This window comes from Staurois parvus, unplaced genomic scaffold, assembly GCF_062004578.1.
Source record: "Staurois parvus isolate SC_StPar_1 unplaced genomic scaffold, SC_StPar_1.0 ptg000544l, whole genome shotgun sequence".
Classification (NCBI taxonomy): domain Eukaryota; kingdom Metazoa; phylum Chordata; class Amphibia; order Anura; family Ranidae; genus Staurois; species Staurois parvus.
The window spans coordinates 10,382,172-10,397,557 of NW_028318340.1; the positions used below are offsets into that span (position 1 = coordinate 10,382,172).

The following is a 15,386-nucleotide window of genomic DNA, read 5'->3' on the forward strand; positions in this document are numbered from 1 at the left end:
GAATATCTGAGAATTGAAGAATTTAATCACCCTACCTTTTATACCTTTTATATCATCCCTAAAATACATAAAAATCAAGAAAACCCTCCAGGTAGACCTATTGTTTCTGCCATTAATGGCCCCCTAGACAAGACAGGGAAATATATGATCTGTTCCTCAAAGATATGGTTCCTGATCTTTCCTCCTATGTAAGAGATACTAAAGATGTTCTGGCCAAAATTGAGAATTTAATTAACTCCCATTCTAGTGGGAATAGATGTGGAATCACTTTACACATCGATCCCACATGAGTGTGGTTTGAGATCGGCCTTTTACTTCCTTGATAAAACATACCCTACTTTAGGAGGACAGAATGAGTTTATTAGTGAGTTGCTGGACTTTGCATTACGACATAATTTTTTCCAATTTAATAACATCTTTTATCAACAGATTAGAGGTACTAGTATGGGGGCACCATGGGCTCCGGCCTATGCATGTTTGCACTTAGGTTTTTGGGAGGAGCAGGTCGTCTTCAGGCCAGCAAGGTTTCTTGCAAATGTCCAGATTTGGTTAAGATATATTGATGATGTTTTCCTTGTATGGAGAGGAACATCAGAGGAATTAAATCTCTTTATGGAGGAGTTAAATCAAAACTCCTTTAACATTAGACTTACATATGTGTCTGATGAAAGATGTATTTCCTTTCTTGACCTGGAAATTAGACTTGAGAACGAGAGACTCCTCACAAAAACGTTTAGAAAACCTACTGCAGCTAACACCCTATTAGAGGCCAGAAGCTATCACCCACGTTCACTGATCTCCGGAATCCCAGTAGGACAGTTCCTGAGATGTCGGAGAAACTGTTCGAATATTAATGACTTTAGGATGGAAGCACAGGACCTTTACAGAAGATTTAGGGAACGGGGGTATTCTCACTCTCAAATCAGAAAAGCTCGGAGACGGGCATATCAAACTGACCGTAAGGATCTATTATCTCCTAAAAAGGATGAGAAGGTCAAATTAAGTGAGCAACCTGTTAGAATGATAACCCAATTTGGAGCTCAATGGCAAGCAGTGAAACAAATATTAGAAAAACACTGGAAGATTTTAACCCAATGTCCCAAATTGAGTAAGATTGTAGGTGAGCGCCCCCAAATGGTAGCAAGAAGAGCACCAAATCTTGGTGACCTCCTTATTCATTCTGACTATCAACCGTTAATACAGACAACATGGTTAAAATCACGTACTAAAGGGATGTATAAATGTGGAAAATGTCAAATTTGTAAATATGTGGATCGTACAGATTCCTTCCATGATTCAAAAAATAACACTCACTATAAAATTCAAAGTCTTATAAATTGTTCCACAGTGAGAGTATTATGCATTTTGACCTGTCCTTGTAAAAAGATGTATATTGGTAAGACCAAAAGACAACTTAAAGTACGAATAGGTGAACACTTTAGAGATATCAGATCTAATGACCCTGAAAGTAACCTTGCCCAACATTATACTAAATATCATGGAGGTAAACTGGATGGTACAAAAGTGAAAGGTTTCTATGCATTGCATTTTCCCCAAAGGAGAGGTGATTTTGATAAGGAATTACTAAAAAAGGAGAAATATTGGATATATAAACTTGATACATTGTACCCAAAGGGGTTAAATGTTGAATGTGATCTCCAGGTATTTTTGGATAAATAGATCTATATGGATATATATTTTTTCATATTGCCATTTTTTGGCCAATTTCGAGTAATTCATCTTCACCAATGGTTAGACAATACGCTAAAGCATTAAGATAAACCTTTCTTGTTTGGGGAAGTATCTAATGGCCTGTTGGTATATATTTGAATACAAATTTAGAAGTGGAAAAGGGACTGATTATTGAGCTTATTATTCCCCTTTCCTTTGAAAATAGTTGTATATTAATAAGTGGTTTAGGTATCTTTGGCAAAATAACCCTCAGAGGGATTCTTTAATTAATACCGCCATCTTGTGGTGGTTTTGTGGTAATTACTATTGTGACTTTGGATGCCTTTGACTTAATGACCAGGTTTGGAGATTCTCCCATTAATATTGCCATCTTCTGGTGAATGTGTGGTAATTTTTTATTTTTTATTTAATTATTTTTATTTCTTTTTGCATTGATGGAATTGTCAAGCCTTTCCTCTCTTTAGTATATCCAGTCACCTGTCCTTTTAATTTAATAATGACCAGCGGCTGTGCTAAGTATTTAGCTGTTTTTCTCCCATTGAGAATAACTGCAAGTTAATTATTTGCATAAGTGGGTGGGTCTTAACCCACTATAAATAGGAAGCTGAAATGCAGTAATCTCATTGGTCCTGACGAAGCTGAGTGAGATACGCTCATCGGCGAAACGCGTTGACGTCATACGTCAGATACGTCACTTCCGGTCATGCGCACTAGGTGAAACGCACGCCGACCTACAAGGAGGCAGCCATTTCCACATGCCATGAGTCATGCAAAGGCTGTACAGGCACCATGGAGAGGTTGGAACCCGCGATATGTCGGCTGATGTAAGCGGTGGTTCCCTGGATCAACACGGCAGTACCTATGAAGGTTTTCCTTTTTCTACTACCTATTGCACAGGTGGTGAGTGGACTTTTACAGGACATTAGATAAAAAGTCCTTTGCGACTTGCATGACAATATACGTCTACCATAGAGTGAAAGTTCTCACAAGTGACTATCTTTATATTGTTTGTCTTATCACAGGATGGGGACATTATGGTGCTTTACATAGAAACAAGGCACACCACATATATGTCAACAGGCGGAAGATTCATTGGGCCTTACCTTGTTTCCAACAAAAAAGTGGTTTGCAGTCCACATGCTGTGGTGAAGAAACCATTTAAAGCAGATTTCTGCTACTGGCATCTATCTTTCCATCAAGGCAACAACAGGGACTCTTTTCATTATAAGAATCCTCTCAATCAGTCACGTTTATCACAGATTAATGGGCCCCAACCACTTGTGCCGGTATAGGGTTGTACTGCATTATTTATGTTATACTCATCCATTACCTATCATAGGCTTATGGTCATGCCTCTCTTTTGACGATTACTGTGCTCGCTGTACTGCATGCATGTGATATGATATACCCTCGGTATAATTTTTGGAAATCCCCCCTATATGGGGTATAACCTATATGGTTATGACATATGTCTATATATTTAGCATGTGACATTGTATACCTATGGTATAATTTTTGTATACACCTCCTTTAGGAAGTGTTACCTATGTGCCAGTGCTGCAAGGACTTTTAGACTATAGTAGTCATAGTCTTTGTAGCACATTTATCCAGACCGGTCTTGGTGTGATTTTATATGGTTTTAGGTCTGTGTGTATTGTCTCATACTGAGGTGATGGTAAACCAGGGCGATTGCCCATATGTCAAATATTCATGTTTAATAAAGCATATTTTTTGGAAATTTTTCTGAGTATCACATTCTGTTCATAATGTAGCCGCTTTTCTGTGAATCTCTTTTCACAAACCTCTTTCTTTCTGCATGTTTTTTGGCTACTGAATGGAAGCCATCCATTGGGTGATACGGTAATTTATTTTGCAACCTCTAAAAAACTGCCTTTATCTATCCTCTCACAGTCCGCCCTGAAGACCGGAACGGCGCGGGAACACAGCGAGAGGAACGCGTGGAGCAAAGGTAAGTGAATTGACACAGGGGGGACTTGGCTTACTACTTGCTACTTACTTACTACTACTATATGAGGGATGAATTAATATGGGGGATGAATTACTATAGGGGGGATGAATTACTATATGGGGGATGAATTAATATGGGGGATGAATTACTATGGGGGATGAATTACTATATGGGGGATGAATTACTATATGGGGGATGAATTACTATATGGGGGATGAATATCTATATGGGGGATGAATTACTATATGGGGGATGAATTACTATGGGGGATGAATTACTATATGGGGGATTAATTACTATATGGGGGATGAATTACTATGGGGGATGAATATCTATATGGGGGATGAATTACTATGGGGGATGAATTACTATATGGGGGATGAATTACTATATGGGGGATTAATTACTATATGGGGATGAATTACTATGGGGGATGAATTACTATATGGGGGATGAATTACTATATGGGGGATGAATTACTATGGGGGATGAATTACTATAAAAACTTATTGAAACTAAAAACAGTGTACCATCCTATGTATTTTCAGTTTTAAAAATGTGGCTCTCAAAATAAATTTCAATCGTGGTTTTGGCGAGATTTGGCTCAGTTGAAAAAAAAGGTTGCCCACCACTGGCCTAGGGAATATATGCAGTGCACATGCCTGCAACCAATGTGCTCTGCTCGTTCCAAAAAAAAGTGAAGGGAAAAGGAGAAGTTCAGGCGCTCACGAAAGACACTACAAAACACTACAGAAAAACACAGTACCACACAATTTCGTGTAAAAAAAAAAATACAGGCCATTTGGTAGTGGATGTGTATGGATTATTTTTGGAGAATAACAATATCGTTAAGTGTCACTTTAAAATACAGTTTGGGCTTTACACAGTAGTTTAGTACAGAAAACCATGACAATATTCATCTGAGAAAAAGTGTACTATGCAAAATATAAATAATATTTCACTGATGCAATTGGGCCATTAACATTTTTCAAGTTTAGATAAAAATTCAGTAATCAGGAAAGAATAGAACAAAAAAACAATAAAAAAATGTCTCCAAATAAGTAACTTACATTTTTTTCTGCTGTAATATTTTTACATAATGTTGCTATGGCAACTGTGTTACAGTAGACCAAAAGTTTAGTGTGGAAATGTTTTAGTCTGTTGGAACACACAAATTAACTTACAGTAATCATGACAATGGATGTTTAGAGGTGTCATTCACAACAGTGGGAGAACTAACACACCTAGGAATAGATCCTACTGGGCTCACTTAAAGCAGAATGTTTGGGTCTTGGAGGAGCTTTTGCTATTATGTGCAAGTATGCACATCATATTTGTACATTATGGAGCACTTACCTCTCAACGCACCCTTCTCCGGCAATGCTACGTCTGCTCTCCACTTTCCAACTTTTCCCCCTTGTTCTTCTGGGTACAGAGTCTTTGGCTTTCTTGATTGGCCAAGCAGGGATGATGTAACTTCGGTGCATGTACATAGAAGTTGCTTCATCCTGCCATTTACCCCTTGCTACTATAGTTCTACTTTGAAGGAAACCGGAACTGGGAGGAATATACATAGTGACCTCATTTTAAGGCCCACCTCACTGTAACAGCCAGGGAAAGGGTGCACCTGGTCAGCTATAATACTAAAATGTGTTGAAGGCAATCAAATGAGGGTTGAAATGTAACATCAACCCAAAACTCATCTGATTCAAGAACACGAACATTTGATTGGCTGTAACATGTTCTACATTGTCACAGCACTGACAAATTTGCTATATCATAAATGGAACATACACACACTTTTATAGTCCCTAAGCGCCCTCAAAGAATTGCATTTTGTCTTGAACCCCTCCTGAAAAACTGGCACATGGCTGTGACTAGGCATCCCTTATGCTTCATAGCTGTAGATCTGCTGAGTGAGAGGCACTGCTTTCTGTGACTGCTAGTCTCACAAGGTTTGGTGGTATCATTACTGTGCTGCTTGCTGGAGCAGAAGCTGCACCTGAAGACCTGCCCTGCCTCTCCTTCATTCACTCTATGGCTCTGTGCTTTCTCCACCTTTCCTGTTACTTTTTTAATATTCCTCCACACCAGTTGTCAGGGTGGCAGCACTGATATCAGGAAAGCAAGCCTGTTGCCTCTATCAAAATGGTGTCTTACACACAGAGACACAGTGCAGAGAAAAGCATGGTAAGAAAGTAATGGGGAAAAGCTGGTATGCAAGAAGCCTACAGGCATCCTGGTGGCTATTTGTTTTCTCTCTGCTCGCCTTTTTTTGGCAAAGTGACCACAGTCAGGGTCCTCTTTAATTTAGTCAGGCCATAGCAGCAATAGCTACGTTAATCCTATGGCCAAACATTGCCAAGATCTCATTGCTGCTTAAAATTGATTTTACAAAGTGAATGAGTTAAACCTATGATATTACACTGGAGGTAACCATGGCCAGTACTGGAATAATTAATGTTATCACTTTTCTTTCCAGGGCAGCAGCAGGTAAGAGAGGTAAACCACGCAATAGACTTCAAAGTGCAAACAGCATGCAGGCATCTCCCTTTGAATGAAAGTAACAATAGCTGATAACAAGGGTAGCCAAGCACAGTGCTTTCTATTCAGAGATGCCTAGGGTAGCACAATCTCCTATTACAGCCTTGTACTTGGAATCTGCTTTAACCTTGTGGCAGATATGTGTGTTTCCAGCTAATTTTGTGCTCTGTGACAGGGATCGTGTGGAACAAAAAGCAGCATATTCCATTTCTAATAAATTATTAGAACAAAGTTTTAGGTTCCTAATGATATTTGCTGTCACTGCCACTTCCTAGGAACCACAGCAATTCTACAGGAAAAAAAAAATTGTGACCTGCTTGCCACACACCTTTGAATTACTGCATTGCGCTCAAAGTGAAACTCAACTGTATCCGAGCACCACAAACTAAAAATGATAATTTCATTAATTTTAATATTCACAGCAAACTCACCCATGCATCCATGTCCCTATGCTTTATTTTATTGAAAAAATCACTTTAAAAAATACCCCCAGACATTTGTAGATGTGGCCATCTTAAATAAGGACAAATAATTAATGTAACATTTGCTTCCTTGGATCCATCTGCCCTTAGCTTAGGCATGCAGACAGGAGGGTGTGCTTAGCTGCGAAAACCCCTCCTTCCATCCTCCAGATTTAGGAAAAAATACCAATGAAGACTCCTGGCATGTATGACATAATTTTGGCCTAGGCCAGAAGCCAGGAAGCAACTGAAGAAATGTAAATAAAGTTTAAGAGAAGTAAATGTAATATACCTATCTTTTTACTAGTGCTAGCAGCATAAAGATTAAAAATAGTTAATGCTGATTGAAGGAGTTTAGTTCTGCTTTAAAGGGACATATTGTACTTTAAGGTATTTCAAAGAATTGTTTTATTTTAATATGTATAAAGGCCAGTTATGAAGCCATTGGTCTCCACATACATTACCAGCCATATGGATACTTGTGATTCCACAAAGGCTGGTGAGACCAAAGCTGAAAGTTCTTTCTGCTGTATGACTGACAGAGGTTTTAGCTAGAATTCTATTTTAAAGTAAACCAAGTTTGCTTTATTGAGCCCTTACTCAGCACTTTCCTTCAGTACCCTGCTGCTCCATTAGGTTGCCCAGAGTAAACATAATGCCCAATAGTTTTGAGAATACAGATGTTTGTGACAGCCCTGGGCAGTGGCAGCAAAGTGAAGGGAAGACCAGAATATCCAGCTAGAGAGCTGGGAATTACCGTTGACCTTTTTCTTTCTCTTGCATGAGGTTCACTTTACGATACTATCAGCAAATTGTCGCTTTTCACATACTGAAAGAGTATTTCATAGTTACATAGTTAGTCTGGCTGAAAAAAGACAAAGGTTTATCCAGTTCAACCATAGAAAAAAAAAGTTATAATCCTATACCCACAGTTGATCCAGAGGAAAGCAAAAAAAAACCCAGCAAAGCATGATCCAATTTGCACCTGCTGGGAAAAAAATTCCTTCCTGATCCCCTGAGAGGCAATTGGATATTCCCTGGATCAACTTTACCTATAAATGTTAGTATCCTGTTATATTCTGTGTATCTAAGAAACAATCCAGGCCTTTTTTGAAGCAATCCACTGAGCTGGCCAGAACCAACTCTTGAGGGAGTCTATAAGTTTGAGTGTATCTAAAGCAGGCCTTGAAATTTCCACTCGCCTGCTCACATTGGCGAGTGGAAATTATGGTGGGGGCGAGTGTATCCCCAGGGCCGTCTTGCTGAGCAGGCTCGGAGCTCAGGCCGGATCTGTCACTCACAGTGGGAGCCTTCAGACTGCTCAATAGTTGAGCAAAGTGAAAGCAAAGGAAGGAGTGTGTGCTGTGCTCTCTGCCTCCCCCTAGAGTGCAGTACCCGGATCTGTGAGTGAACGTAAGGAAGTACTAGGGGCGGACTGACCATATGGAAACTCGGGCACTGCCCAAGGGACCGAGGTCAGTAGGGGGCCCCATGAGATGCCCTTGGTACCTTTTTCATAGGCTTTTGTGAGTTTGGGCAAGGACACAGGGGCCCCATGATCCCCTATTGCCCAGGGGCCCCATGAGTTGTCAGTCCACCCCTGCGAAGTACTGCAACTTTTTATAGGGCTGTGTGTGTGTATTTGTATGTGTGTGTATTTGTGTGTGTGTGTGTGTGTGTGTGTATGTACATGTATCTGTGTGTGTGTTTGCGTGTGTCTGTGTATGCATGCACATGTGTCTGTGTGTATGTACATGTATGTATCTGTACATGTGTTTGTGTGTATGTACATGTATGTGTGTGTACATGTGTCTGTGTGTGCGTGTGTGCGTGTACATGTGTGTTTGTTTGTGTGTATGTACGTACATATGTCTGTGTGTACATGTGTCTGTCTATGTATGTACATGTGTCTGTGTATGTATGTACATGTGTCTGTGTGTATGTACATGTGTCTGTGCGTGTGTATTTCTGTGTATGCACATGTGTCTGTGTGTATGTACATGTATGTGTGTCTGTGTGTATATACAGTACATGTGTCTGTATGTGTGTGTGTGTGTACCTGTGTCTCTGTGCGTATGTGTACATGTTTCTGTGTGTATGTACATGTCTGTGTGTGTGTACAGGTGTCCCTGTTTGTGTATGTACATGTGTCTGTATGTAAACCTACATTTATGGGTGGTTTGGTCAGGTTCAGGATTATGTGGTTATTATGGGTGGTAGAGTATGGGGCATTTGAGGTATTGCTGGGTTGGATAGTAGGTAGGATATGCTTGGTAGAGTTATGGTTTTCTGAGTGAAAGATTATGGGAGGTTATGGTTGTATGCGCGATGCATGGTCTAAGTATGATGGAGTGTTAGGGGGACATTGGAGGCCCTGATGTAATGTGGGGGGACTCTGGGGACCCTGATGTAATGTGGGGGGACTCTGGGGACCCTGATGTAATGTGGGTAACATTTAACAGTGTCATTTCATGAAATAATTTACGAGGGCGTGTTTAGGGGCGGAATTAGGGGTGTAGCAGGATAGGGGTTGGGTGGGGCAACTGGTGGCGAGTAACTCTTAAGGCCTGGCTAGTAGCTCAGGACTTGAAATTTTAAGCCCTGATCTAAAGTCAACATTTTTTTATACATTTTAGATAGAGTAAGGAAGGGTTAGAACTCCTGTCAAGTTTTGAATGCTGTGTTCCACTATGGAGATCCATGCTCTCTATTTTTCCTGGTGACTGCTATTACAGGGTCTAAAAAAATCAAAACTTTTGTGTTGTTCCAGAAATAGGGGGAAAGTCTTCCAATTGTTTCACTGACAGCTGCCTAAGAGGGGATTTCTCTCACTTTGGGATTCCATCTCACTTCCTGTCGTAGCTACAGGAAAGGTAGTATAGGTAAATCTCCAGTGGCTAAATGGTTAGCACTTCTGCCTGGCAATACTAGGGTCGTTGGTTCATAATCCCAACCACCACCTGTCTGCCTTTGCATGTTCTCCCTGTGCCAGTGTGGGTTTCCTCCGGGTACTCCATTTTCCTTCCATACTCCAAAGACATGCTGGTAGGGTAATTGGATGCTGTCTAAATTGATCCTAATATGTGTATGTATGAATGTAAGTTAGGGACCTTAGATTGTACACCCCTTGAGGGTTAGGGACTGATGTGAATGCACAACATATATGTAAAACACTGCATAAATTGACAACGCTATATAAGTACCTGTAATAGAAAAATGTGAAACGCTTAATTTCCCTATTGCGAGGGTTTTTACAGTTCCCTACTCTATGAAAAAAAATGGCTTAAAATATACTATCATATTATATGAAAAACATGTGAACACTACAGCTATAATTCATGTTATTTCCTAAAATGTTTTCTAGATGACAGCAAATGCTAAAATGCAGTAAAGTACACTGTCCTTCATGTTCCCCATCTAAATCTTTAAACTCAAGCTCCTGACATAAAGTGTATCCTCTGCTCGCGGATCTTCATAGATGCAGAATCAGTTGTTGGCTCAGCAGATGTATAACATGGGCACCACAGTGTTGCAGCAGACAGTGCATCTAGAAGATAGATCTATCTGAAAGATAGAAAGGGAACAGAGGGCGCACCGGCCTGGTGCATAATCCACAAGGCTTCACTTTATTACTCTAAAACATAGTAAGTATCATACTCAAAAACCAAGAGATGTGTCTCAGCTTATCACAATACTTGTAAGATCCATCTCAGGAAGCATGACAACTGCAGATACAAAGAACCAACTTTTCTGATGCGTTTCGAGGCCTTGCCCCTTAATCCGAGCCATAAGCTCCCACTTGGGTGACCCTATTTGAATGATGTGGGGAAGGAGTGGTATCAAGCTGAAACACATCTGTTGGTTTGTGAGTATGATACTTACCATGTTTTAGATTATTATTATTATTATTATACAGGATTTACAGTTGCAAGAAAAAGTATGTGAACCCCTTGGGATTACGTGGAGTTTTGCATGAATTGGGCATAAAATGTGCTCTGAACGTCATCTAAGTCACAACAATAGAAGAACACAGACTGCTGAACATAATACTACACGAACATTAGATGTTGCCATGGTTTAATTGCACATAACATGTAAACATTCACAGTGCAGGGAGGAAAAAGTATGTGAGGCCCTAGCTTAATGACTTCTCCCAGAGCTCATTGGAGCCAGGAGTGAGCCAACCTTGACTCCAATCAGTGTGATGATATTGGATGTGTTGCTGACAGCTGTCCTGCCCTTAAAAAACACACACCTGTTTTGTGTTTACTGGTTTCAAGAAGCACTGTCTGATGTGAACCATGCCTCGCAGAAAAGAGCTCTCAGAAGACCTACGATCAAGAATTGTTGACTTGCATGAAGCTGGAAAGGGTTACAAAAGTATCTCCAAAAGCCTTGATGTTCTTGTGTCCACGGTACGACAGACTGTCTACAAATGGAGAAAGTTTAGCACTGTTGCTACTCTCCCTAGGCCTGGTCGTCCTGTAAAAATGACTGCAAGAGCACAGCGCAGAATGCTGCATGATGTAAAGAAGAATCCCAGAGTGTCAGCTAAAGACCTACAGAAATCTCTGGCACATGCTAACATTTTTGTTGACACATCTACAATAAGGAAAACATTAAACAAGAATGGAGTACATGGGAGGACACCACGGAGGAAGCTATTGCTGTCCAAAAAGAATATTGCAGCACGTTTGAAGTTTGCAAAAGAGCACCTGGATGTTCCACAGCACTACTGGCAGAATATACTGTGGACAGATGAAACCAAGATTGAGTTGTTTGGGAAGAACACACAACACTATGTGTGGAGAAAAAAAGGCACAGCACACCAACATCAAAACCTCATCCCCACTGTAAAACATGGCAGAGGGAGCATCATGGTTTGGGGCTGCTTTGCTGCCTCAGGGCCTGGACGGATTGTTGTCATTGATGGGAAAATGAATTCCAGAGTTTATCAAGACATTTTGCAGGAAAACGTACGACCATCTGTCCGCCAACTGAAGCTCCGCAGAGGATGGGTGATGCAACTGGACAATGACCCAAAGCATACAAGTAATTCAACAAAACAATGGCTGCAACAGCACAGAATACGCCTTCTGGAGTGGCCCAGTCAGAGTCCTGACCTCAACCCGATTGAAATGCTGTGGCATGACCTTAAGAGAGCGATTCACACCAGACATCCCAAGAATATTGCTACACTGAAACAGTTTGGTGAAGAGGAGTGGTCCAAAATGACTCCAGATCGTTGTGCAGGTCTGATCTGCAACTACAGGAAACGTTTGGTTGAGGTTATTGCTGCCAAAGGAGGGTCAACCAGTTATTAAGTCCAAAGGTTCACATACTTTTTCCTCCCTGCACTGTGAATGTTTACATGTTATGTGCAATTAAACCATGGCAACATCTAATGTTTGTGTAGTATTATGTTCAGCAGACTGTGTTCTTCTATTGTTGTGATTTAGATGACGTTCAGAGCACATTTTATGCCCAATTCATGCAAAACTCCACGTAATCCCAAGGGGTTCACATACTTTTTCTTGCAACTGTATATAGCGCCAACGGTTTGCTCAGCGCTTTACATTATAGTGAGAGACAATACAGTAACAATACAGTTTAATACAAGAGGGAGTTGAGGGCTCTGCTCCTTGGAGCTTACAATCTAGGAGGGAGGGGTGAGTGGTACAATAGGTAAAACTGTGGGGGATGGAGTGCTTAGAAGCGTAGAGGATACCAGTATTAGCAGAGGGCGGGATAGGCTTCCCTGAAGAGATAGGTTTTCAATGATCGCCTAAAGGTAAGTATAGTAGGTGATAGTCTGATAGATTGGGGTAGGGAGTTCCAGAGGATGGGTGACACCCTGGAGAAGTCTTGGAGATGAGCATGGGAGGAGGAGATAAGGGAGCTAGAGAGTAGGAGGTCTTGCGAGGAGTGGAGTGTACGGTTTGGGTGATATTTAGAGATAAGATCGAATATGTAAATTGGGGCAGTGTTGTGAATGGCTTTATATGTCATTGTTAGTGTTTTGAATTTTATCCGTTGGGCAACTGGGAGCCAGTGGAGGGATTGGCAGAGAGGGGAGGCAGATACAGAACGGTTAGTAAGGTGGATGAGCCTGGCAGCAGCGTTCATGATAGACTGGAGGGGGGATAGCCAGCGACGGGGTAGGTCAATGAGGAGGGAGTTACAATAGTTGAGGCGTGATATGACAATGGAGTGAATAACTAGCTTAGTGGTTTCCGGGGTTAGGAACTGGCGTATCTTGGAGATGTTGTGGAGGTGAAGTCTACATGATTTTGTCAGCGATTGGATCTGGGGCTGGAATGACAGATGGGAGTCTAGGATTACACCTAGTACCCTGGCATGAGGGGATGGATGAATAAAATGAAGCCTTGAGGATAATGCACTAGGCCGGTGCACCCTCTGTTTCCTTTCTATCTTTGTCCAGTTTGCACAGACGTCCCCAGTCTTGAGAAGGCAGCAAGGCAAGGCATTTCCAGGCATATACAAGATTAACACCTAACCTATTGCAAGCTGTGGAGACTACTGAGCGCAGGAGACTATGTAGAATTGTTCACTTTGTATGCATAGATCTATCTGAACTGTGAATATGGGGGTCAGTTTATTTCACTCCCTTTGCTTTTCTATTTGGGACTGCCATTTAATTTGCCACTTCATTTGTCCAGTAAATTAAAAGGCCATCTCCAAGGGAAAAAAAAAATCCTCCTTTGCATTGGTTCTGCCCTATTCTGCTAAGTTTGAATGCTCATTTTGGTCTAGGGGACCAGGGTTATCTACCTGATCCTCCATTCCTCTGGCAGTCGGCTCTCTCTTCTAGTCCTCAATGCTCTTGCAGCACAATGTCCCTTGGCATCCTCTTGTCCAGTGCAGGGCTATGAGCTCTTCATTGGACTTGTTTATGTCAGAGGACCTACGTTTGCCATAGCAGAGGGGAGAAGAGTCTTACAACCTGAAAGGAGCCTGTAGGACCAAAGGATTGGGTAAACAAACTGCTTTTTGCGACCCATAGACCTAAGCGAGCATTTAAACCTCGCATTGCATTGGCAGCCACACTGCAATGGAAGATTTTCCCTTTCCCTGTAGTTCAGCTTAAACACAATTTAGGGGATTTGTGTCTGTGACATGTACATCAGGAGCAGAGCACAGTAGGCTCCCTTTGTATCATGGGTAACTATGATTGTTTCAGAACTGCTTAGCTATGGTATGCTGAGAAAGATTAATAATTAATCACATTTCTGCCTATTTGCATGACAGACACATAGGGACACCCTAAAAACTAATTAATTCTCTTCACAGCAAGAACTGCAGTGTTTCTAAATGATAATAGAATTTAGATATTTGCTTAGTTGAGCTATTTACTATAACTCACGTTTTATTCCTGCAGAGTCAATGTGAAGAACTGTGTTTATTCGGCAGTGGATGTGACCTGAGATCATGTTCCAGATAATAATTTCTCCGTCATAACTCGAGCTGGCAAAGAGATTAGGTGGATTTTGAGCAATGCACAGAATGTCTTCACGGTGACCTCGTATCTACAGGGAAAAGACAAAATGAACTCTGAGGCTGTTACCCACAATCCTTCACACTAGATATATGCATTCTAAGCCTGGATATATATTTGTGCTCATAACCCTCATAAAACCAAACAGAGCTATTACTGCTTAGTAACATACAGTCTGTGCTGTTATATTGCTGTGGAAAATAATGTACAGGTTTTAATGTGTATGGACAATGTTAACCTGAACCGCACCAGTATAAGTAATTGTGTATGTTGTAAGTATATTTTATTATAGTGTATGTAAGGCCTCATGCACATTGGGTGGTTAGACTCTGAAGGGGGTATTTAACAAAAACGGACAGTGCAAATTCTGGTGCAACTCTGCAAAGAAACCAATCAGCATGCGGGTTTTATTGCCGAAGCTTAATTGAACAAGCTGCAGTTAGAAGCTCATTGGCTAGCATGCACCAGATTCTGAGTGGTCCAGTTTTAGTAAATCCTCCCATGTGTCAAATTCTGCCATTTTTGTATGTCTAGGAAACACAGGTGCAGCATGCAGCCCCACTGCCAACGGCCTGTCAAAACCTATTACAGGCTACAATACATGGTGGCTGGACGCTGTACCAAGTTTAGGGCTGCATATTTTCAGGAATGTACACCCACAATACAAAAATTTGGGGTTCAAGGCATACACCTCTGAATGCATACAGTCATAAAAGTTGCACCTGTGCCTCCTGGGCATAAGACAAACCTATGATTTGATGCAGGGGGGCTACACACCCTGTGTGCACTGAGAGTTCTGACCCAAGGAGCTACTTCTGCAAGCAGAATTCACATGTTATGTATAATGGTGCACTGCAGCGCCACTCATTCTGGATTCTGGCAGGAAGTGCTGGGACAAGGTCATCCAGCGCTCAAGGAAAAGTTGCCAAACTGCACCCCCTGTCAGCCTTGTAACAGAAGGAAGGCGCCTCCATCCCTACAGTAAACCATTGCACCCAGGGCAACCACTCCTCTGGCCCACCCCTTGTCCCAGCCCTGGCAGGGTATCCCAACACACCTGCACTGCAGCGCACCACAAAGCACAGTAATGCACTACCATGCATTGTGGTATGCTGCATGGCTAAAAATGGTGTATGTGCCTTTTTCTGTGAGTTTAATGTGTTATACAGCCTACTCAAATAAATTACAAAAAAAAAACACAGCA

At 41.4% G+C, this 15,386-nt stretch overlaps 2 protein-coding genes across 2 annotated transcripts in view; one reads left to right on the forward strand and one right to left on the reverse strand.

The window, feature by feature from the left end:
* Positions 1-15,386, reverse strand: part of LOC149451267 (cilia- and flagella-associated protein 337-like) — a 172,608-nt gene that overhangs the window by 40,448 nt on the left and 116,774 nt on the right. The window contains exon 22 of the mRNA XM_089690806.1: positions 14,051-14,213. Within this exon, the coding sequence (XP_089546932.1) occupies positions 14,051-14,213 (163 nt within the window). The remainder of the gene's footprint in view (positions 1-14,050; positions 14,214-15,386) is intronic.
* Positions 445-13,647, forward strand: LOC149451268 (uncharacterized). Its single transcript, XM_089690801.1, has 3 exons — positions 445-1,003; positions 6,144-6,154; positions 13,441-13,647. The coding sequence occupies exons 1-3, from the start codon at positions 445-447 to the stop codon at positions 13,645-13,647; spliced, it is 777 nt and encodes a 258-aa protein (XP_089546927.1).